This window comes from Mustelus asterias, chromosome 13 (genome assembly GCF_964213995.1).
Source record: "Mustelus asterias chromosome 13, sMusAst1.hap1.1, whole genome shotgun sequence".
Taxonomy (NCBI): Eukaryota; Metazoa; Chordata; class Chondrichthyes; order Carcharhiniformes; family Triakidae; genus Mustelus; species Mustelus asterias.
In genome coordinates this window covers 75,506,555-75,530,851 of record NC_135813.1, presented here as the reverse complement: position 1 = coordinate 75,530,851, position 24,297 = coordinate 75,506,555, and the positions used below count along the sequence as shown (strand labels likewise).

General features: G+C 44.1%; 1 protein-coding gene across 2 annotated transcripts in view; it reads right to left on the bottom strand.

Moving 5' to 3' along the window:
- Positions 1-24,297, bottom strand: part of LOC144502767 (calcium-binding protein 7) — a 63,499-nt gene that overhangs the window by 15,884 nt on the left and 23,318 nt on the right. For both annotated transcript variants that reach the window (XM_078227037.1, XM_078227038.1), the window contains exon 3: positions 1,311-1,423. In XM_078227037.1, coding sequence (XP_078083163.1) covers positions 1,311-1,423 — 113 coding nt within the window. The remainder of the gene's footprint in view (positions 1-1,310; positions 1,424-24,297) is intronic.

Sequence of the window (24,297 nt, the reverse complement as noted above, 5' to 3'; positions counted from 1 at the left end):
AATGAATTTTTCACAACAGGGTATGTTAGACTGAATGGGAAAAGGCCACAATTTTACATTTCACCCAGTAATGGGTGGGTTGGCAGGGGCATTATATTTGCTGGCGTGGCGCGGGCCATTATATCTGTTGCCTATCTGCCTCCATTGGAATTTTATCAATGGTGGGGTAGGTGTTGGGTAGCCTGCCTGTCCTTGGGCCAATTGAGGCTGCTTAAGGACCTCCTCTCGCCACCACATCACATGCGTCGGCTAGTCTACAGGCTCAGGTGAGGGTCTTCCTCAGGTTTCCTGGGCCCAACAGAGGCACGTTCAGTGTTAATCGTTATTAACCTTGCCACCCGCCATAATCTTGATCAGCAACCCCCCCTCAGCCCCCCACTCCCCCCACCCCCACCAATCCCTTCACCAGGTGAAGCCTTCCTAACTTGGGATCCAGCCTCTGTCACTGTTCTTTGTGAGCGGACGGAGTGGGCTGCAGCTTCAACAATGACCACCACTCCCAATGGCGCTGCTGAGACTGGAGTGCTGTCTGCCATCTGAGTGGTCAGCCTCTCTTTTAGGTGTTACAACCTCCCACATGTGGGCTGAAGCCATGAACTCAGGGGGTTAACATCCTGATGACCCTGAAATCTGGTTGTCGATTCCCACCCTGGCTCAGGCAGGCTGGTTCACAAGCCTGGGGTTTGATCTAAACATGCTAATGACACTTCTGTGGAAATGTTCAAATGTGCCAAGAAAATAAATCATGTAATGATGCACAATATTGAAGCAGCATAGCACACACTTTAATTCCTGAAACAATGATTGCAATAGCAACATTACACAGTTGGTGGGGGTGGGAGGTGGTGTTGCAGTTTGATTTAGAGCAAGTTGGCAGAATGACTGCAGAATCTTGCGTGATGTGTGACATTGCCCTCGACAGAGGTGTACGTGTATTCAGGCAAAAGAAGTTGCTACAAAGCTGCCCTAGAGAAAGGTTGCGGGAAATGGGAATCCTCTGTGGTAGAGCAGCCAGTGCCTGAAGTGACATCCTTGCATAAACCACTCGATGACGCATTCATCTGAGACTTTCTGAGAATGCAGAAGTGAGTAAATACTTTTTTGGATTAGAAGTTGTTCTATTGCCCCAAATGCCTGTGTTAAAATATCAGAGGAATGAATTTTGTACAACAGGGTATGTTCAGGCCAAGCGTGGGGAAAAGGTGTGCCCCAACTCACAGCTATAATAACAAATTGAACGTTTGGGCATTTCCCTCAGTTGCACAAGGTTTGCTGGTATTTATGTTGACGTTGTTCCCCTGATGCCTTACCTTCCAAAAAACATTATCAAATTCGGTCCCGTGGAACTTTTCTGGAATTGCAGCTGATGACAGCTTGGGTCCTAGTAAAGTCACAAACTCTTCAAAGTCCACCTGTCCATCACCTGAAGTCATAATACAAAGTTAGTTTTGAATATTTTAAATTTGTCACAACAGCAGCTAATGATACCGTAACTTGAATGTCATTACATACATCTGTAAATATGAATTAGGAGCAATGTTTGGTCATTCAACTTCTCGAGCCTGCTCTGCCATTCAACAAAATAATGGCTGATCTGATTCCAGCCACAACTCCACATTTTGCCTGTCCCCTGATAACCTTTGATCCCTTGTTACGTAAAAATTTATCTATGCCTTAAAAATATTCCCTGACCCCGCCCCCCCCCCCAACTCCGCCCCGTTCTCTGGGGAAGAGAGTTCCAAGGACTCTCAACCCCAAGAGAATAAAAAATCATCTCTGTCTTAAATGGGAGACACCTTATTTTGAAACTGTATCCCTTAGTTCTAACCTCCTTTCATAGAATCATAGAAACCCTACAGTGCAGAAACAGGCCATTCGGCCCATTGAGTCTGCACTGACCACAATCCCACCCAGGCTCTACTCCCATATCCCTACACATTTACCCGCTAATCCCTCTAACCTACACATCTCAGGACACTAAGGGGCAATTTTAGCATGGCCAATCAACCTAACCCGCACATCTTTGGACTGTGGGAGGAAACCGGAGCACCCGGAGGAAACCCACCCAGACACGAGGAGAATGTGCAAACTCCACACAGACAGTGACCCAAGCCGGGAATTGAACCCAGGTCCCTGGAGCTGTGAAGCAGCAGTGCTAACCACTGTGCTACCGTGCCGCCCTTTCAAATCCTCCACCCTGTCAAATCCTCCACCCTGTCAAATCCCCTCAAGATCATATATGTTTCAGTAAGATCACCTCTTAATCTTCAAAGTCCCAATGGATATAGGCCCAACCAGTCCAACCTTTCCTTGTTAGATCACCCCACATCAGCTAATCGAATCATACAATCCCTACAGTGCAGAAAGTGGCCATTCGGCCCATCAAGCCTGCACCGACAACAATCCCACCTAAGCTCTATCCCCGTAACCCCATGTATTTACCTTGCTAATCAACCTGACACTAAGCAGCAATTGAACATGGCCAATTAACCTAACCCACACACCTTTGGAGTGTGTGAGGAAAACAGAGCACCCAGAGGAAACCCATGGGGAGAACGTGCAAACTCCACACAGTCACCTGAGGCTGGAATTGAACCCAGGTCCCTGGTGCTGTGAAGCAGCAGTGCTAACCACTGTGCCACCGTGCAGCCCTGAGTGAAACTTGAGTGAACTTTCTCTGAACTACTTCTAACGCCGTGTATATCCTTTCTTAAATAAGGAGAGCCAAACTGTAAACTGTACTCCAGATGAGGTCTCACCAATACTCTGTACAAATGTAGCAAAAGACTCCTACTTTAATATTCCATTCCCCTTGCAACAAACAACCACATTCCATTTTGACTTCCTGATCACTTGCTGTATCCGCATATTAGCTTTTTGTGATTCATGCATCAATACACCCAGGTTCCTCCTGAACACTATAAAATGGACTCTGATGTTAACTTGGAGCAAGAGGACAAACCAGCAACTATCAAGTGGATGACCCATTTACATAGCATCTTTGCAGGGCTCTTGCCAATTGTTAGAGCCTCTGCGGCAATCTCCTTAAAAAAAATCAGAAAACAAGCAGAGGATCCTTATTTTAATATTCCATTGAAGTTACTGTGAAAATCCCCCAGTTGCCACATTCTGGCGCCTGTTCAGGTACAATGAGGGAGAACTTAGCATGGTCAATGCACCTAACTTGCATGCCCTTTGGACTGTGGGAGGAAACTCTGAAATTAAAAGTCTAATAATGACCATGAAACCATTGTCAGTTGTCGGAAAAACACATTGGTTCACTAATGTCCTTTAAGGAAGGAAATCTGTTGTCCTTACCTGGTCTGGGGATGGGCAATACAACTGGCCCAGCCACATCCCATGCATTAATTAAAAAGTATTTTGCTTTTATTAGCTTTGTTTGGCGTTTTAGAATCAGGCTGGGACCCATTCCCAGTGCTTAAAAGTTGTTTGCTGTGCTCCCAGATTCACCCAATCCAACATTGTTGGTGCCGCTCTTCCAGTGCGGGACAGACAGAGAAGTGCACCTTCCATTTTGCTCCCTTCGGCACCTATTTGACACTGGTAAAATGAGCACCATTACAATTGTTACGGACAGGAAGGAGAGATAAACTGAAACCCCCCTAACTCCCTTCTCTTACTGTTGGCAATCACGATGGCTGTTTTGGAAAGGTAGATATGTGGATTTCTAGTTGCATTCTGAGACCGCAGCCTCGTGAAGAGCCAGCACCTGGCAAAAAAAACCCAAGGTCAGAGCCACGCAAACACTACAAAGACATGGTTAAGGTAAATCTGAAGTGGTGCAGCATCAAGCCTAATGAGCTGGAAGAATCAATGCGAGAAGGAATTCACTGGAGATCCTTGACCCGTAGACCTGCTGTCACTTTTAAACAGGATCCACGTCAACATCTCACCGCTTCCCGTGAACAGTGTCATAGAGCAGCATCTGTCCATGTCACAACATTAGAGTTCTAATACTCCAAATGTTTCCAGCTCTGTGCATCCAGAATGGGACAACATAACCATCGCCATGTTCATCATTGATGAGTCTGCACATCTATCATCTTCTTCAAACTCAAGGGACAACAATCCTCAAAGAAACAGCATCAGAATTTCATGGGTTTAAAAATAAAGGACATTATTTATTCACACACTCATCCTGAAAAAAGTTACACCAAATAATTATGCAACTAAAGAAGATAGTGTTAAATTAAAAGAATAGTTGGCTTGGCTTGTTGAGGAAGATCAATCAGCGTGGGCCTGGTAAAGAGGAGTTTTTTTTCCCACTCTTGAAGTACAGTTCCAATGGGTCCAAAATTACTGATGCCAGATATCTGGGTTGATGCAGAATTCCCTCAAAGAGATGGATGTTCAGCAGGTTAAGTAGGTCATAATGGACCTCTAAAGGGGAGTCATTTTGGACTTGAAACGTTAATTCTGCTTCTCTCTCCAGAGATGCTGCCAGATCTGCTGAGTTTTTCCATCACTCTGTTTTTATTTCAGATCGCCAGCAGCTGAGGCAGTGGCGCAGTGGTATTGTCATTGGACTGGTAATCCAGTGATTACTGGAGACCTGGGTTTGAATCCCACCATGGCGGATGGTGAAATTTGAATTCAATAAAAACAAATCTGGAATTGAAAGTCTAATAATGACCATGAAACCGTAGTTTTAAAAACACATCTGGTTCACTAATGTCCTTTAAGTAAGGAAATCTGTTGTCCTTACCTGGTCTGGAGATGGGCAATACAACTGGCCCAGCTCGCGATCATAGAATCCCTATAGTGCAGAATGAGGCCATTCGGCCCATCGAGCCTGCACCGACCACAATCCCACTCAGGCCCTATTCCCTTTACCCCGCTAATCCCCTGACACTAGGGTCAATTTAGCATGGCCAATCAACCTAACCTGCACATCTTTGGACTGTGGGAGGAAACTGGAGCACCCGGAGGAAACCCACACAGACATGGGGAGAATGTGCAAACTCCACACAGTGACCCGAGGCCAGAATTGAACCTGGGTTCCTGGCGCTGTGAGGCTAACCACTGTGCCACCGTGCCACCCCATGATGCCTGTAGCCCATGAACTAATTAAAAAGTATTTTGCTCTTATTAACTTTGTTTGGAATTTTAGAATCAGGTTGGAAGACACTCCCAGTTCTTAAAAGGCAAATCTTTTGCAGCTGCTGTGCTTAGTGTGTTCTTCTGCAGACTGCCCTGGTCACCAAGTCTGTAGATAATGAGTTTTATCTCAATCTGGTTTCCATCACACGACTTGGCTTTGTCTAACCAGAATGGTTCGGAAGTCTGAAGCCATCACTAACTACACAAGGAGATATTAGATGGAAAGGCAAGTTGCGAGAGAGATACAAACAATGAACAAAGAACAAAGAACAGTACAGCACAGGAAACAGGCCCTTCGGCCCTCCAAGCCTGTGCCGCTCCTTGGTCCAACTAGACCAATCGTTTGTATCCCTCCATTCCCAGGCTACTCATGTGACTATCCAGGTAAGTCTTAAACGATGTCAGCGTGCCTGCCTCCACCACCCTACTTGGCAGCGCATTCCAGGCCCCCACCACCCTCTGTGTAAAAAACGTCCCTCTGATATCTGAGTTATACTTCGCCCCTCTCACCTTGAGCCCGTGACCCCTCGTGATCGTCACCTCCGACCTGGGAAAAAGCTTCCCACTGTTCACCCTATCTATACCCTTCATAATCTTGTACACCTCTATTAGATCTCCCCTCATTCTCCGTCTTTCCAAGGAGAACAACCCCAGTTTACCCAATCTCTCCTCATAGCTAACTCTCCTCATAGCTAAGACCCTCCATACCAGGCAACATCCTGGTAAACCTTCTCTGCACTCTCTCTAACGCCTCCACGTCCTTCTGGTAGTGCGGTGACCAGAACTGGGCGCAGTACTCCAAATGTGGCCTAACCAGCGTTCTATACAGCTGCATCATCAGACTCCAGCTTTTATACTCTATACCCCGTCCTATAAAGGCAAGCATACCATATGCCTTCTTCACCACCTTCTCCACCTGTGTTGCCACCTTCAAGGATTTGTGGACTTGCACACCTAGGTCCCTCTGTATTTCTATACTCCTGATGACTCTGCCATTTATTGTATAACTCCTCCCTACATTATTTCTTCCAAAATGCATCACTTCGCATTTATCCGGATTAAACTCCATCTGCCACCTCTCCGCCCAATTTTCCAGCCTATCTATATCCTGCTGTATTGCCCGACAATGCCCAAACAGTTTACAAAGAGATAATGATAGGTTCAGTAAGTGGGCAAAAAGGTTGCCAAATGAAGTATAATGTGGGAAAATGTGAAGTTGTTCATTTTGGAAGGGAGAACAAAAGAACAGAGTATTATTTAAATGGAGAAAAACTGCAGAAATCTGCAACACAAAGGGACTTGAGGGTACTTGTGCATGAAACACAGAAAGTTAGCACACCGGTGCAGCTGGTAATCAGGAAGGCTAATGGAATGTGGCCCTTATTTCAAGGAGGTTGGAGTATAAGAGTAGGAAAATCTTGTTGCAACTGTGCAATGCACTAGAGAGGCCACATCTGGAGTACTGTGAGAAGTTTTGGTCCCCTTATTTAAGGAAAGATATTATTTCATTGGAGGAAGTTCAGAAAAGGTTCACTAGGATGATCCCCTGTATGGAGGGATTGTCTTATGAGGAAAGATTAAACAGTTTGAGACTCTACTCATTGGAATTTAGAGGAATGAGAGTTGATCTCATTGAAACATACAGGAATCTTAAGAGGCTTGAAAGAGTAAATGCTGAGAAGATGTTCCCCCTCATGGGAGAGTCTAGGAGCAGAGGGCATAGTCTCAGAATAAAGGGGCACCAATTTAAGACTGAGATGAGGAGGAATTTCTTCCCTCAGAGGGTTGTGAGTCTTTGGAATTCCTTGCCCCAGAGAGCTGTGGGGACAGAGTCCTTGTGTATATTTAAGGCTGAGATAGGTGGATTTTGATCAGTAAGGATCAAATCAGCCAACGACCTTGATCCTGCTGATGGACATGTCAAGATGGACTTGAGCCTGCTGCTGCTGGCCTAGAGATATGGATGGTACCACTGCCCTACAAGATTTTCTATGAAAGAAATAAGCAGCACAGTGGCACAGTGATTAGCACTGCTGCCTCACAGCACCAGGGACTAGGGTTTGATTCCCAGCTTGGGTCACTGTCTGTGGAGTCTGCACGTTCTCCCCGTGTCTGCGTGGGTTTCCTCCGGGTGCTCCGGTTTCCTCCCACAGTCCAAAGATGTTCGGGTTAGGTTGATTGGCCATGCTAAATTGCCACTTAGTGTTAGGGATTAGCAGGATAATTACTTGGGAATAGGGCCTGGGTGGGATTGCTGTCAGCCGAATGGCCCCATTCTGCACTGTCGGGATTCTATGATTCTAAATTGAGAAATATACCAAAAATAGCAGGGATCAGATTGAGGAAGGTAATAGAAGTGACAAAGGAGATTTTACATTTTATATATGCCAATGTCTGTTGTGTAACTAACAAGGTGAGCTTCAGAAACAAAATGCTACATGGAATTATGGTTGAATTGGATTAGTAGAGACATGGTAGGATGAGGTCCTTAAATGAACATTAATTACCCACTTTGCTACCAAACTCGCCATGGGGGAGGCATTAAGCTTCGTCCTAGGTCGCTGAAAGAAGAAATATCAGGGACATTAGTCCCTATCTTTCAATCCTCAGTAGCTACCAAAGTAATGCTAGAGAACCGGGGGATTGGTAATGTTGTATGATTATTTAGGAAAGAGGCGAGGAATAAATCAGGAAACTACAGGCCAGTTAACCTAACATCAGTGATGATAAATTAGTGGAAACCAGGTTCAAAGTAAACTTCCATTTGGAAAGACATGGGTTAATCAAGGAGATTTGTTCAAGGCAAAATGTGCCTGATTAACTTGCTGGAAGTTGTTGATAAGGGAGCAAAGAAGGTTGATCAGGATAGTGTAGTAGATGTTATGTATATAGACCCTTGGAAGGCATTTGACTAACACTGAAGGCTAATTAAGAAAATAGAAACTCAAGTAATTGAGTGAAAAGTTGCAGTAATGTTAAAAATTGGCTCAGTGATAAGAGTGTGACAGAAAGGGTGGTGATGAATGGATTTTGTTCTCACTGGAGCGACGGAGGTTGAGGGGAGACCTGATAGAAGTCTACAAGATTATGAGAGGCATGGACAGAGTGGGTAGTCAGAAGATTTTTCCCAGGGTGGAAGAGTCAGTTACTAGGGGGCATAAGTTTAAGGTGCGAGGGGCAAGTTTTAAAAGAGATGTGCGAGGCAGATTTTTTACACAGAGAGTGGTGGGTGCCTGGAACTCATTGCCGGGGAAGGTAGTGGAAGCGGATACAGTAGTGACTTTTAAGGGGTGTCTTGACAAGTACATGAATGAGATGGGAATAGAGGGATATGGTCCCCGGAAGTGTAGGGGGTTTTAGTTAAGTCGGGTAGCATGGTCGGTGGAGGCTTGGAGGGCCAAAGGGCCTGTTCCTGTGCTGTAATTTTCTTTGTTCTTTGTTCTTTCCAGACTTAGAGGTGGTTTGCAATGGTGCTCTCCAAAAGGACAATTTTGGGTCCAATACTCCTTTCAATTTTTATAAATGACCCAGATTTGAGCATAGGGAGCAACATTATAAAGTTCTTAGATGATATGAAACTTAGAAGTGGTAGATGGTGATGAGGATAGTTATAGGCTTCAGGTTGACTGACAAGATGACAAAATTGACAGGCGCATGACAGATGGAATTCAAAGCGGTGAAATGTGAAGTGATGCATTTTGGGATGACTAGTATGGAAAGACAGCACGTGTACTATAAACTGGCATGATTTTGAAAATGTAAATGAGCGGAGAATCCTTGGTGTCCACACACTCAAATCATTAAAAAGGCAGCACAGCAAGTTAATAAGGTGGTTAAAAAAATCATATGTGTTTCTTTTTTTAAAATTCCTTTGTGGGACATGGGTGTCGCCCTAGTTGCCCTTGGAAGGCAGTTTAGAATCAACCACATTGCTGTGGATCTGGAGTCACAGGTGGGCCAGACCAGGTAAGGATGGCAGACATTAGTGAACCACATGGGTTTTTCCCACAATTGACAATGGTTTCATGGTCATCAGCAGATTCTTAAATCCAATTTTCTTTTTAAATTATTGAATTCAAATTCCACCATCTGCCATGGCGGGCTTCAAGTCCAGGTCCCCAGAACATTAGCTGAGTTTTTAGATTATTAGTCTAGCGATAATACCACTGGGCCATTGCATCCCCATACCTTTACATCTTATGCCTCAATTTACAACCCTTGGGGTTTTAGCAAATGATTCATTCTAGAACTTTATAAATCACTAGTCAGGCGTGTTGTGGGCAGTTTTGGGTATCACACTTCATGAAAGACCATAGAAAGGGTACAGAGGAGTTTTCCACTACATTCCCAGGGATGTGGCAGTTACAAGGAGAACTTTTGAAAAATGTTTGTCAAAAGGTCAGGATTGTTCTCCTTGGAGTAGAGAAGATTAAGAGATAGTCTAATGGATGTTTTCAAGCTGCTGAGAGATTTTGACAGCATAGAGAGAGAAAATTATTCGCTCTGGCAAGTGGGTTAATGACCATATGTTCAAAGTCACTGGCAAAAGATTTAGAAGGGGAAAAGGAGATTGCTTTTTGAAACTCAAGATAGTTGTCAGAACCTAGAACACGCTACCTGAAAATTTGGTGGTAGCTGTTTCCATTAAGGACTCGAACTTACACTTGAGGGTGAGAAGCTTACAAGGTTATGGATAAAAAGTGAAGATGTTGGACTGAGCGCAACTAATCTTCAAGGAGCCAGCATACACACAATGGGCCAAATAGGCTCATTCCATACTGTGATTTTCCATGCTGAGAAAAAAGCATAGAAAAACAAATCTCTGCTTTTGTCTATATTCTTGCAAATTTAGAATCAAGCTTCTTTGCAATTGTTCAGTACAGAATTCTGATCTCTCTGGTTTGGTGATCAGTTCTTAAAGTCCTGCTGGCTGATACCACCGTTGTGGGTCGGATCTCAAACAATGACGAGATGGAGTACAGGAAAGAGACAGAGAATCTGGTGAACTGGTGCGGCAATAATCTCTCCCTTAATGTCAACAAAACAAAGGAGATAGTCATTGACTTCAGGAAGCATAGTAGATGGCATGCCCCTGTCTATATCAGTGGGGACAAAGGAGAAATGGTCAAAAGCTTCAGGTTTTTAGGTACCCAGATCACCAACAACCTGTCCTGGTCCCCCTATGTGGGCGCTATAGTTAAGGAAGCCCACCAATGCCTCTACTTTCTCAGGAGACTAAAGAAATTTGGCATGTCCACTATAACTCTCACCAACTTCTACAGATGCACCAGAGAAAGCATTCTTTCCAGTTATATCACAGCTTGGTATGGCTCCTGCTCTGTTGAAGACTACAAGAAACTACAAAGAATCGTGAATGAAGCCCAGTCCATCACTCACACCAGCCTCCCATCCATTGACACTGTCTACACTTCCCGCTGCCTCGAAAAAGCAGCCAGCATCATCAAGGACCCCACGCACCCTGGACATACTCCCTTCCACCTTCTTCCGTCGGGAAAAAGATACAAAAGTCTGAGATCACGTACCAACTGTCTCAAAAACAGCTTCTTCTCTGCTGCCATCAGACTTTTGAATAGACCTACCTCGCATTAAGTTGATCTATCTCTACACCCTAGCTATGACTGTAATGCTACATTCTGCACTCTCTCCTTTCTTTCCCGATGTACGGTATGCTTTGTCTGTATAACACACACAAAAACAATACTTTTCACTGTATACTAATACATATGACAATAATAAATCAAATCAAAAATATTCCAGAGTAATTTGATTAACCCATGTCTGCTCTGTCATTGTTTTTAGAACATGTAATTGCATTTTGATATCTCATCTTAGGCATGTTTGTGAAAGCCAAAAGGTGATGGGATGCTTTGTGCTTCCCAGGGATTTGAGTGTTTCTTCCTTTATATCCCCCTTGGTGGAATGCAAGTTTGTATATTCTGGCTGGCCAGCAGTCCTCCATTGTCTTAACAAGTTAAGTTTATTTATTAGTCACAAGTAGGCTTACATTAACACTGCGATGAAGTTACTGTGAAAATCCCCTAGTCGACACATTGTTTGGGTACACTGAGGGAGAATTAGCACAGCCAATGCACCTAACCATCACATCTTTCGCATTGTGTGAGGAAACCCGCACAGACACAGGAAAAACGTGCAAACTCCACACAGACAGTGACCCAAGCCAGGAATCGAAACCGGGTCCCTAGCATTGTGAGGCAGCAGTGCTGACCACTGTTAATAAAAAAACACAGCATTAATGTGCAGAAAAAAAAGAGAAGTTGTATTTTTTTTGAGAAACAAAAGCACATTCTTGTAACATGATAAAAATGACCAAAATGCTTGGGTTGGGGAGGAAGGAAAGAGGGATTTCTGTCACCAAGTAATAACAGATATGGGGTGGATCTTGATTCTGCTGAATTTCTACTCTGTTGGAGTTAAATCCTATATTCCAGACATTGAGGAAGTTTTTTTTTAGCTGACGTCATTCTATCCCTGCCACAGTGACAAGGTCATGAGGAATTCTATGTTTCTATGGGATATGGGGGGAAGGGGGGATCAGGATATTGAATTTGATGATCAGCCATGATCAAAATAAGTGGCGGAACAGGCTCGAAGGGCCGAAAGACTAACTCCTGCTTCTATTTTCTATGTTTCTATGTATTCCAGAAATTACTTACGTGTAGCATCTTGGCACAGTAGTCAACACTGCCTCACAGTGCCTTGGGTGACTGTGTGGAGTTTGCATGTACTCCCTGTGTCTGCGTGGGTTTCCTTCCACACTCCAAAGATGTGCGGGTTAGGTTGATTGGCCATGCAAAATTGCCCCTTAATGTCAAGGGGATTAGTAGGGTAAATAAGTGGGGTTACAGGGATAGGACCTGAGTGGGATTGTTGTGGGCTCGATGGGTTGAATGGCTTCCTTCTGCACTGTATAGATTCTATGATTAGGCCCAGATGAGATTCTCATAGTGCAAATATATTAAAAGTAGCCATACTCGAACAATAGGTTAAATTGTTATTTTTATTCCACTAGCAAATAAGACTATCACCATGTTAAATTCACATGAGCATTTGAGAACAAATGTCAGTAGCCCCAATGCATTTAAGCTTCCACTTTCTGTATACTGTTAATTCATGATGGAAACCTATCACCGGTTTGTACCTGTATCGACTTACACATCTGCAGTACATATACCAACCATCTTTGGATCTGTGAACAGGAGTACAAATCTGACTTGCTAATGTACCATTGAGCCTATTAGTAAATGCTCATTACGTTAGCTTTCTGTGCAGCTAGTCTTTGCCACAGATTGTTGTTATCCATTTTATTTAAGATCCAAATTGTAGAAAGTAATCATATAGCCAGTGAATCTCAGAATAGAGCTACAGTAACTGACTAATGAGCAATTTATAGAAGTGAGTGACAACACAAGCAATTACTGGATACAATTATTAGTGACCCATTAAAGTAATAGCAAAAGAGCACATGCCTTCACTCTTCAGAAAGTGCAGGTTCATGTCTAAAGAGTTATTTGAAAGTGATCGAATCTCTGCCAACTCAATTATAATGATTTTAATGAATTCTTGATAAATCCATCTGGCAATCTTTGAATATTTTATGTCGTTAGGAGGAAGCAACTTGAACATAACTGCATGCATTACGAATGAGGCAAAAATGATCATCCAAAATAGTCTGAATTGGCCTCTTTCTGAATTTTGCAGACTTTGTTTTAGGTATTTGAGCTTTACAATGAACGCACCAAGGGCAAAATGTCCCATTATGCATGTTCCACCTTCAAAATGGCAGGTGCCTGACTTTGAGCCAGAAGAGACATGTTGTGGTTTTATGTCGAAAGTTCTTGATGGTCTTGTGATACGTGCATGTCACTCATGAATCTTTTTCTCTGTTGAACAGCTGCAATGTATTATTAAGACTCCAGATCACCATTAGGAAGGATTCAGAATGTACTTGAACCTGGATCCCTGGTGTATGATGCAATTAATGGGAAGCAGGAACAGATGTGCGCAGCAAAAACACTTTTTGCCATAATTCGCACCGACATTATGGTCTTTTTGATTTACTGGGAGAAAAATGCCAGTGAAAACTCTATCTTAACTTGCGGAATGTTGGTTGTTCTATTTAGTACATGCATTCCCTGGTTGGTGAATTTTTTGTTTGAAAATGGAACATTTATTACACTTTAGTCAGGTGGTGTCAGAATCAAACAGTCTTTGTTCAGAGATAGTGCAACTCTGTTGTAAAGATCTTCTAATCTATGTCAACAATTGGGGAAGAATTGCTCAGGTTACTGCTTATTATATGTTCAGTGACATGTATTCATTGAGATTTCATCTGTTCCCTACTTCTAGTAAGATCCTTTCTGCATTCTTGAAGAACAGGTTTATGATTTTGCCTCTCCACCCCGACATGTGCTTTACTATCAACATGAGAAGTTATAGTACCACTACAGGTGGCACAGTGGTTAGCACTGCTGCCTCACAGCGCCAGGGACCCGTGATTGATTCCGGCTTTGGGTGATTGTGTGGAGTTTACATGTTCGCCCTGTGAGTCCGTGGATTTCCTTCAGGTGCTCTGGTTTCCTCCCACAGTCCAAAGATGTGCAGGTTAAGTGGATTGGCCATGCTTAATTGACCCTTCAGGGTCAATCTTACCAAAAAGATTCTAAGTCCAGGACAGGGCGGGAAAACGGGAGAGTTTCCGATCTGTTTGGGTGAGTTCAAAGCTGCTATTTTATGCACTCAGAGCCTGAAAAATTGCAGAAATGGTTTCTCGCCTGTAGGGGAGGGGGGCGGGGCTTAAGTCACCTGAACGCTGGCTGAGAACAGCAGAGGGCGCTAATGCGCATGCGCAGGTCTCTAGCAGCAGAGACCTATCTGTCTGCCTTTACTGCTTTCAGCTAGCCTCCATGGCAAAAACAAAGCACCCAGCCTCACAAACATAGCCACCCCCACCCCCCACCAGCTATGATAGAGGCCCGTGGCTCCACCCACACGGACCGATCCCCCCTCTCCCTTCCCCACCCCCTGCGACTATCGGCTGCCCGACCCCCCACCACATGACCAGCCCCCATCATCCCCCTCCCTTCCCCCACTGATCTCTATGCAGAGTGTAAGCGGGTCCCTCCCCCTCCTGCTACCAATCTCAATGCAGAGTGTATAGCGCCCCCCCCCCCTCACCACCACCAACTGGTAGTCCCCCCCCCCCCCCCCCCATGAGCCCCCAACCTCTTAGGCCTCACCCCCTGGGCATAGCCCTGTGGACAGTGCCAAGATGCCCAGTGAGCAGTGCCAGGACACCCAGTGGGCAGTGCCAGAATGCCAGGCTGGCAACTCTCTTGCCCCGACCTCTCCCCGGAGGCATCAATGGCCTCTGGTTCTACTGGCGAGACCATCACGACTGGTCCACGTTGCTGGGCACTAGCTGTGATCTCGCCGGAGAGAACATCTCACGCGAGGCCATAGAGGCGTGAGCCTGGACGATTGCATCCTGAGCTCATTAAATCAATGCAAAATATGTTTAAAATAAATTGAAATAATTTCTTCAGCCTCGAATTGGAAATGGCTGCAAGGCTGACCTCGCCAGATATCTGATGCTGGTAAGGTTGCGAGAGGCAGTAAATCGGGCGCGAACCTGATTTCTCGGCTCTTGTTCAATCTTACCGGCTTGCCTTGCCCCTCCCCCTCCCACCTAGTGTCCAAAAGGTGTGTAGGTTAGGGGGATTAGTGGGATAAATGTGTGGGGTTCCGGGGATAGAGCAGGGGGTAGGCCCGGGTAATGTGCTCTGTTGGAGAATGGGTGCAGACTCAATAGGCCGAATGGTCTCTTTCTGCACTGTAGGGATTCTATAATTCTATTTTATGATTCTATGGAAATGTTTTCATTTTCAGCATCAACTGTGCTTCTAGTTCCTTGCAGTGAGATTACCAGTTCAAGTGTTTTTTTTAAACTAAACTCCAGGCATTTGATCCAAAACTGGGTTCAAATGGTTGGACTCACCTCTTGTAGGATCCTTAAATGTGGCAAACGGTGGAGATTTTATGACATGAAAGTGGGCTAGATTTTAATCTAGCTCTGCAAAAAGGTGGCAATCCTCTCAGTCTCCTGACCATTAATATTACATGAAAAGGAAGAAATAGATCATGTTTGACAAGTACTTTTGGACTGCAAGCAAAGCTGAAGCTTTCACTCGTATTTAAAACCCGACATGGGCAGCACGGTGGCACAGTGATTATCACTGCTGCCTCAAAGTGACAGGGATCCGGGTTCGATTCCCGGCTTGAGTCACTGTCTGTGTGGAGGCTGCACGTTGTCTGTGTGGGTTTCCTCCGGGTGCTCCGGTTTCCTCCCACAGTCCGAAAATTGTGCCGGTTAGGTGCATTGGCCATGCTAGATTTTCCCTCCGTGTACCCGAACAGGCATCAGAGTGTGGCAACGAAGGGATTTTCACTGTAACTTCATTGCAGTGTTAATGTAAGCCTACTTGTGACACTAATAAATAAATTTAAAACTTCACCTGATTATTAGCTATCATTAACTGTTCAGCAACCAAGGAAAAGTAAATGCAAAGGTTGTGACGGACAACCTTGACCTCGGAGCAGAATCAGATTATATAACCCAATTTCAGAGTCCAAGATTAATCACCATAAATCTTTCTGAACACTATTCTTGGTTACCAGATAGCTATTAATATGTAAAATAAATACAATTATGGCTTTGATTTTGACTTTTTGAATACTCCCTCCCTGATCCCTTTATTGCACCCAGTCTTCAGTCCTATAAGCTGAAGACCCCTTCCTTAAAACCCTCCAACTCTTCATTTCTTCCTCCCCCCCCGCCCCACTTTAAAAGAAGAAAACTACTCACACCAGCCCTTTAGATCATCCCACTCCTCATAGTTCAATATTCTACCCCCAAAGATCTCAATTGTGAAGCCCCAAGTTTTTTTTTAATATGCACTAAATATGCCATATAAATGGAGCTTCTGGTTTTGCATAACCATGGTAAATAATATCTACAAGACATTATAAATATCCATTGTTTTAAAGAGTTGGACTTTTGCCTTTCCACTAGTTTGCGCTGGTTGATTCAGTGCAAGTAGCTGGAAATTGGTTAAACTAGCGCAAAAGAATTGGGCGGCACGGTAGCACAGTGGTTAGCACTGCTGCTTCACAGCTCCAGGGTCCTGGGTTCGATTCCCGGCTTGGGTCACTGTCTGTGTGGAGTTTGCACATTCTCTTCGTGTCTGCGTGGGTTTCCTCCGGGTGCTCCAGTTTCCTCCCACAGTCCAAAGATGTGCGGGTTAGGTTGATTGGCCAGGTTAAAAATTGCCCCTGAGATTAGTGGGATTAGCGGGTAAATATGTGGGGGTAGGGCCTGGGTGGGATTGTGGTCGGTACAGACTCGATGGGCCGAATGGCCTCCTTCTGCACTGTAGGGTTTCTATGATTTCTATGAACACAGAATTAAGCACAAAATGAGATTACGTGACTTTTTTTTGCCGGTTTCATAAAACACTGCACTAGAAGTTGACTCTAGATGCAAAAGTGGTCATATGGCACGAGTAAATTAATGAGCATTTTAACCTTCTGCTAATTTGCATGCCTACAGGGGAGTCTCTTAACATGAAGCTGATTCTCTTAAGTGCAAGGATGCTGATAATAGACAAGTTTCAAAACTACTTTTTTCCACATTTATTAAGAAACTGACTGCTGTACATTTATATAATTAATAAATTGTTCTGTATAGATTTTTAAAACACCTTCTCAGTTATTTAAAATTGGGTTATTCACACATACTGATTTTAATAAATGTTTATGTTTTGTGATAAACCCATTCTCAGGTATGAATAAAACTGCACCAAGTTACAACTATATCAAAGGATACTTTTTAATGCAATTTTAATTCTTAAACAAATAATTGTTATAAAATATTGCACTAATTTATGGCAGTTTTTGCATTCTGTGATATGCAAATAAGTTTGAGCAGAAACCTGTGAAAAAGAAAATTCTGAAAACCAGTGCAATTTCAGTTAGAACTTGCATCTGGATCCAACTGGGACAATTATGCCCAAAGCAGAAATATCCATGCACTCTATAAAATAGAGCAAAGTAAATCATGTAGTCTCTAAATGACTGTAGGAGTTTAAAAAGGAAAGGAAAATCTGGGACTAAAGTTCAAAAAAAATTAACATCTCTCTCCCAAACCAGCTTGTTTAAAAAAAAAAATTCATTCATGGGGTGTGGGCGTCGCGCGCTAGGTCAGCATTTATTACCCATCCCTAATTGCCCTCGAGAAGGTTGTGGTGAGCTTCCTTCTTGAACCGCTGCAGTCCACACGGTTTAGGTACACCCACAGTGCTCTTTGGGAATGAATCCCTACAGTACAGAAGTTGGCCCATCGAGCCTGCACCGACAACAATCCCACCCAGGTCCTATCCCTATAACCCCACGTATTTATCTTGCTAATCAGCCTGACACTAAGGGGCAATTTAGCATGGTCCATCAACCTAACCTGCATATCTTTGGAATGTAGGAAGAAACCAGAGCACCTGGAGGAAACCCACGCAGACACGGGGAGAATGTGCAAGCTCCTCACAGTGTCACCCAAGCCAGGAATCGAACCCAGGTCCCTGGCACGGTGAGGCAGCAGTGCTAACCACTGCACCACTGTGCCACCACATCCAGTACCAGCCTTTTTGTTTACCATAGCTGGAATTCTCCAATCTCAGCCGCGGCTGGGATTCTCCGGTCCCACTGTAGTAAATGGAGATTTGGCTGAGAGTACGAGACTGGAGGATTCCATCCCACAGTTTTGGCAAGTCCTCTTCAATGCTAAACAGTAATATTAAATTATTCTGGGTTATTTTCTTAAATCGAACCAATGATAGCCTTTTTGACATCATTAACTTTTCCTAATGATGGCAAAGTTTTGATTTTTAAGCAGAAGTTTGTTTTCTCAGTAAGCAAACATGAAAATAGATCAGGTCTCATTGGAATTGGAGGGGTTAATGAAGCCCAATGACAGCAGTTGCCAGTTCAGTAGGGAAGACAACTGTTGTCCATTTCCCGGCTTGTCCCTGCGCTCAGATTTCTGCCGGGTTCCCTGTCTGTTAAAAATAATTCTGCTCAAAACTTAATTATAATATAACCAAATACTTCAAAGGGTTTTCTACCATGTATATGTAATCCAATTATATCTGTTCAACTGCAAATAAACTTTAATTGCTTTTACAGTATGTGGTGAAATCCATAGTTCACAATCTGTTTGTCAGCATAGCCTGTGTTTTCAGACAGACTCTAATTGGAACTGAAATGTAAACTTCAGTCAACTGAAAGGGAAACTGAACTTTGAGTTTTCTAGGAAAGCTGAAAGGGAAATAGAAACTGACATGTTTGAAACTAGATGAAAAGATACATGGCCAGTGGAGCGCTCAGATCTCAGTGGCATGGGCAGGCTGAAGATGATGGATATTGGATCCAGAAGCTGAGAATAGACAAGTATACAGTTGCTGCGGCTGTTTCTGTTACTTGAAGATAGAATTGGTGGATGCACGCCATCGAGACCACTGTGGGCAAAGTTGAGGAAGTTCTGCATATCTGTGCCATTTTACCGGTAATCGTGTCCACAGAACTGGGATTGGTTGAGTGATGCAGTCAGCTGGGGATTGGACTAAATATTGAAAGATAAGGAACTGGAGAACATTCAGAGTTCTGAAGGACTTTGTGGCTGAAGTTAGTGCCACTTACACCGAGTGGACTGTCCATGTGTGAAACTTACCTTTGTCTTATCGGCTATATAAAATTGTAATTTACAGTTTCTGTTAAGTACAATTTACCTGTTGGTCCATGCTTAATCTATGTTGGTTTTGGTTTGTTTGTTGCAGTAAATGTCTTAAAAAGTGAAATCTGCGCCATTGGATCTTTCCAATGAGGTCGTTTGGGAAGTTCAATTCTTTCGTGTTATTGGTCCCCATGGGGGTTGTAACAATTACATTTGATATACTTTTTATCTTACTTCATGAAGCCACTGTAGCTCATTTCCAGTTAGCAGGGACTCTTACATTTTCTGATATTGAAACCATAATGTGAACTGAATTGAAAAAAATAAATGCACAATCTCTTATTCAGTAGTACATGAATGATCAGTGAGTATAAAAGTTAATGGAACACAAAAGAATGAACGTGTCCTGAAAATGGCTCAGAATTTGCTGGAGTAGGACCTCTCGTGGGAGACTCCGTTGTAATTACACTTTACCCCTCACCCTGGAAATGTGAGTTGATAATAGTGCAATGAGGGCAACAGGGCATCTGGGACCTGAGTGAACATTGGGATCAGCAGTCTCTCTCCTTAATCAATGACATTTAAAAGGAGGAGGGTGGATTAGAGTCAAATCAGTTAGAAATATATAAATAATGCAAAGGAACAAAAGATTAGATTAAAGGAGAAAGTGAAAAGGAAAATTAAAGGAAAAAAATTAAAACATTATAAATTTTAAAAACTCCAGGAACAATTTTCTGCCTGCAAAAATGAGACTCTATAGTTAGTAGTATTGCTGAGGAACATATAGCTTGTCATTCTAAGTATCTTTACACTACTTAGTCACTGGACCTAACATTTAGTGAGTTTAGTTTTCAATTATTGCGCAACCCAGCAATGTGGAAAATTGTCCACACAAATCCTAACCAGCCATTTACTGCCCCATCAGTAAAATGATGGAAGAGGGGCTGACAGTACTATCAAGTGGCACTTACTCAGCAACAACCTGCTCACTGATACTCGGTTTGGGTTCACTGCCACTGGGTCAAAATCCTGGCATTCCCTTTCTAACAGGTGTACCTAGACTGCATGCATTGGAGAGGTTCAAGGTGATAGCTCACCATCACCTTCAACGGCATTAGGGATGGGCAGTAAATATTGCTCTGTTGGTGAAGCTCACACTCCGTGACTGAATAAATAAGAAAATGCACCAATTTCTTGAAAATCATAGGATGGTTGAGGCAAGCTGCTGTTTTTGTGAATCTAAAGGGGGAGAGGCACAAATCGTCTAACAACTTATGATGATTCACAACTCAAAGGCTCTCTTTTCCTTAATAATATTGCTGCGAATATTAAACTTGCTGTTGAATTGGCAGAAATTTCTGGCCCAATGTAAGAGCATACCTTTGTAAAGTACTGTAATGATTCTTATTCACCAGTTTAGGGGAAAAAAACATGTTTATTTACAGATAAAGACTATACAAAGGCTTGTAGACTCTGGCTGCATTCGGCTCCCGAGAAGGTTCAGGAGCAGGAATCCAAGCTTACCGGGGTCATCCCCCAGCCTGCTCCCCGGTTGGTTCCCTGGCTCATGTGACCCTTACTCTGCAGATTTAAGGGACAATCACCACACGTACCCGATGAAGTTATTAGAGAGGTAGAAGAAAGAAATCCTGCTATCTTTCATTCTCGACTATTCTGAGGTAAAAATCTACTTGTTTGACTGCGGCAGACAAGGTATACCAGCCAGGCAAGCTTTGCCCATTCTCAGCTAGGTTATAAGTTAGAACATAATGTGATAATGAGATTTCCCACCTTGAGGGGAATAAGAAAATCATGCAGCTGTCCTGCTTAAACAGTGCCTCCTGACAGCTAATCATGAAGCAACATTGATTTGTGGAGAATATCTTGCGGCTTAATGCAGATATATGGTAGTAAATGGTCCAAACCATTTAATAGTTGAAAGAGATGGAAGTTGAAAATGTCCACGCATGGGATCAAATGAAATGTGGTAGAAGTTAAACACAATCACATTGATAAATAGGGAATGCAGACCCTGCATTTAATACTAGCACACTTTAACACCAGTAAAGCTTAAAATACTTGCTAATCTTTCAAGGGATACTGGGCAAGACTATGAAATCTTTTTTTAAAATTCTACATCCTGGTGCTATTCCTTAATGAGAATAACAATTTGTGAACATCCCTGCTCACTGAAAATGAGCTAGGAGAAATCATTGCTGTAGGCCTAGAAATTTGTGGTAGGGTCGTTGGAAATTTGGAGCAACAGGGTTCAATCCAGCTGTGGCTAGCAGCTGCCCACAGCTTCAATGCGGGGTTAGATGAAGCATTCCTATTCCTCCTGGCTCAACAATCATGTGCATTATGTATATCTAACGTAGCTCAGTCCATCACGCAAACCAGTCTCCCATCCATTGACTCTGACTACACTTCCCGCTGGCTCGGAAAAACAGCCAGCATAATCAAGGACACCACGCATCCCGGACCTACTCTCTTCCACTTTCTTCCATCGGGAAAAAGATACAAAAGTCTGAGATCACGTACCAATTGATTCAAGAACAGCTTCTTCCCTGCTGCCATCAAACTTTTGAACGGACCTAACTTATATTAAGTTGATCTTTCTCTACACCCTGGCTATGACTGTAACACTGCACTCTGCACCCTCTACTTTCCTTCTCACCTATGTACTCTATGAATGATATGCTTGGTCTGTTTAGTGCGCAAGAAACAATACTTTTCACTATACCAATGCACGTGATGATAATAAATCAAAATCAAATATATGAAACCCAATTTTACACAGGAAGCCTCAAACAAGGTTGATTTGGATATGCAAATTTCAGGCATTGGCCCCGGATGCTTTTTTGCTTTACCTAAACCAATAAGGTGGCTGGATATTTCAGCTCCTGTATTTCCTATGTTCCTGCTCACCACCTTGGAAGCTTAGGTGGCCATTTAGCTCCCCAAAAATGGGAGCTGCATCATTGAATTTCTATTCTAAAGAAGACTTGAGCAAATATATAAATATAGAAGCAATTGTGGTATATTTACATTTGAATAAATAATGACATTGCAACTGTATGATATAGAAGTATTTTATTTGGCGCATTATATTGTTAGACAAATAAATATGCACTAAATTGATTAACTTTTAAAATAGAAATAAATAGAAAATAAAGAGCTCAGCTTTTACCTGCGCTAATTTTTCTGCTAATGAGATAAAGTGCGGAGAGTATTTTGAAAAGTTTGGTCAATCAGGTTTCTGAGCGCATCACATTTAGAATATTCTAATTCAAGTTACCTAGCATTCTATATCGTCTTGCAGAGTTCTGTTTGGACCAATCTGTATGGACACTCTCTTCCCTGAGGGATACCTCCAATAACAACTTTTAATTATGTGGTGGACTTTAACAGAGTGAAAACAGCCCAAGGCACATCATACTGATCCAAGGTCCAGCCAATTCAAATGCAGGTTGGCAGACCCGAAGCAGCTTAAGCAGATTAATACAGACACTCAAACTGTGAGCAATGATCGAACTAGAGTTCAGCCAACCAAAGCTGCACCATGTACCTGTGCAGAGAATGATGTTTCTCAATTTAGGGCGGCACGGTGGCACAGTGGTTAGCACTGCTGCCTCACAGCATCAGGGACCTGGGTTCAGTTCCGACCTGTGTGGAGTTTTGCACATTCTCCCCATGTCTGTGTGGGTTTTCTCCGGGTGCTCCAGTTTCCTCCCACATTCCAAAGATGTGGAGGTTAGGTGGACCGGCCATGCTAAATTGCCCCTTATTGTCAAGGGGACTAGCAGAGTAAATACATGCGGTTACGGAGATAGTGCCATAGTGTTGCTGGTGCAGGCTTGATAGGTCAAATGGCCTCATTACTGCACTGTGGGATTCTATGATTGTCTACCCTACGTTTTGGGACACTGGCTTTCAGGGTTATCTTGAACCTAATCCTGTCCCCAACAACAAATTTACCTCTCCAATTTGAATTAGTGAGCCAGATTGGATGAATAATCATTAATAGTGTACTGCTGTACAAGTATCCAAGAGGGTGAACTGGATATAAGCTTCCACCGCAAGCATGTATTCTTGGAGCCATTTTGATATTGGCTCCAAAATAATGGGGGAGGTGGGGGTGGGGGGGGGGGGGGGGGGGGGGGGGTGGATTCTCCCAGCCCGCTGCACTGCTCGAGCAGCAAAGCGGGCTGGGAGACATCAGTAGGGCTGTTTCACGGGCTTCCCACTGGACACCACGGCCTCCGCGAGTCTTTGTGGCAAAGATTTCGAGAGTAATCAGCTCCATGCTGGAAATCGGTGCGGAGCTGATTACAATATGGATATTGGGATTTCCATGTCATTAGCAGGCCCGGGACTGAAGTCTCCGGGCCTGCTCATGTCTCCCACCCAGCCAGGAGAGCTTCACTCCAGCAGGGTTTACCCCTGCTCCCCACTAACGGGGAACAGGCGGCCGACCCTGCTGGAGCTAACGAGGCCATTGAGGCCCCCCACAGAAAGTCGGCGGTGGGGGGAGTTGTGGCCCTTGGGCAGTGCCAGAATGGCAGTGCCAGCTTAGCACCCTGGCACTGTCCAAGGGGCAAACTGGCACTGCGCACCAGGCATCAGGCAGTGCCAAGAGGACAGGGACAGCCGGAGAAGGGGCCTACTGGCTGGACAATAGGTGGGGGGTCTTGTTGCCAGTCTGCACTCGGGATTGCAGGCAGAAGGAGGGAGGACAGCGATCCAGGCTGGCCATCCGGGTGGGGGGTGTCGGGGATGGGGGTCGGGGGTCAGGAGATCGGGGCTAGCCGAGATGGTGGTGGGAGATGGGGTCGGGCCAGGGAGATCGGGGCTGGTCATGAGGGAGGACATCAGGGAGTGATCGTGTGGTGGGGGAGATTCACAAGGCCAGCAATGGGGAGTTGTGGGACTAGCCAGCGATCGGGAGGCCGTCAGTGCGAGTCCAGTGCGCATGCGCTGCTCTCCGCTCTGACAGGTTGACGCATGTGCAGTGGCCCGCTCAGCATTATGTTGTTGGCCTCTCAGGCGGGAATAGGCCCCCAGGCCTATTCTAGGTGGAATCCCGCTGAGGCACTCTGCAATGCACAGAGTGTCGGAAATTCGCTCTGGAAATCACGCTAGAAAAGCAATGGGAGTTACTCCCATTTTCCTGCAAATTGGGGACTTTGAAATTTTTGGGGAGAATCCCAGCCATGGTGTTTATTTCCCAGCAGACAGCTGACAAGTGCAGATTTTACCTTTCTAGATGGGCAGCAGGTGCTAGAAGCGCCTTACAGACAAATTCTAAATAGCACAATTCAGCATAATATCCGTGAATGCATCACCATCATCCTCTG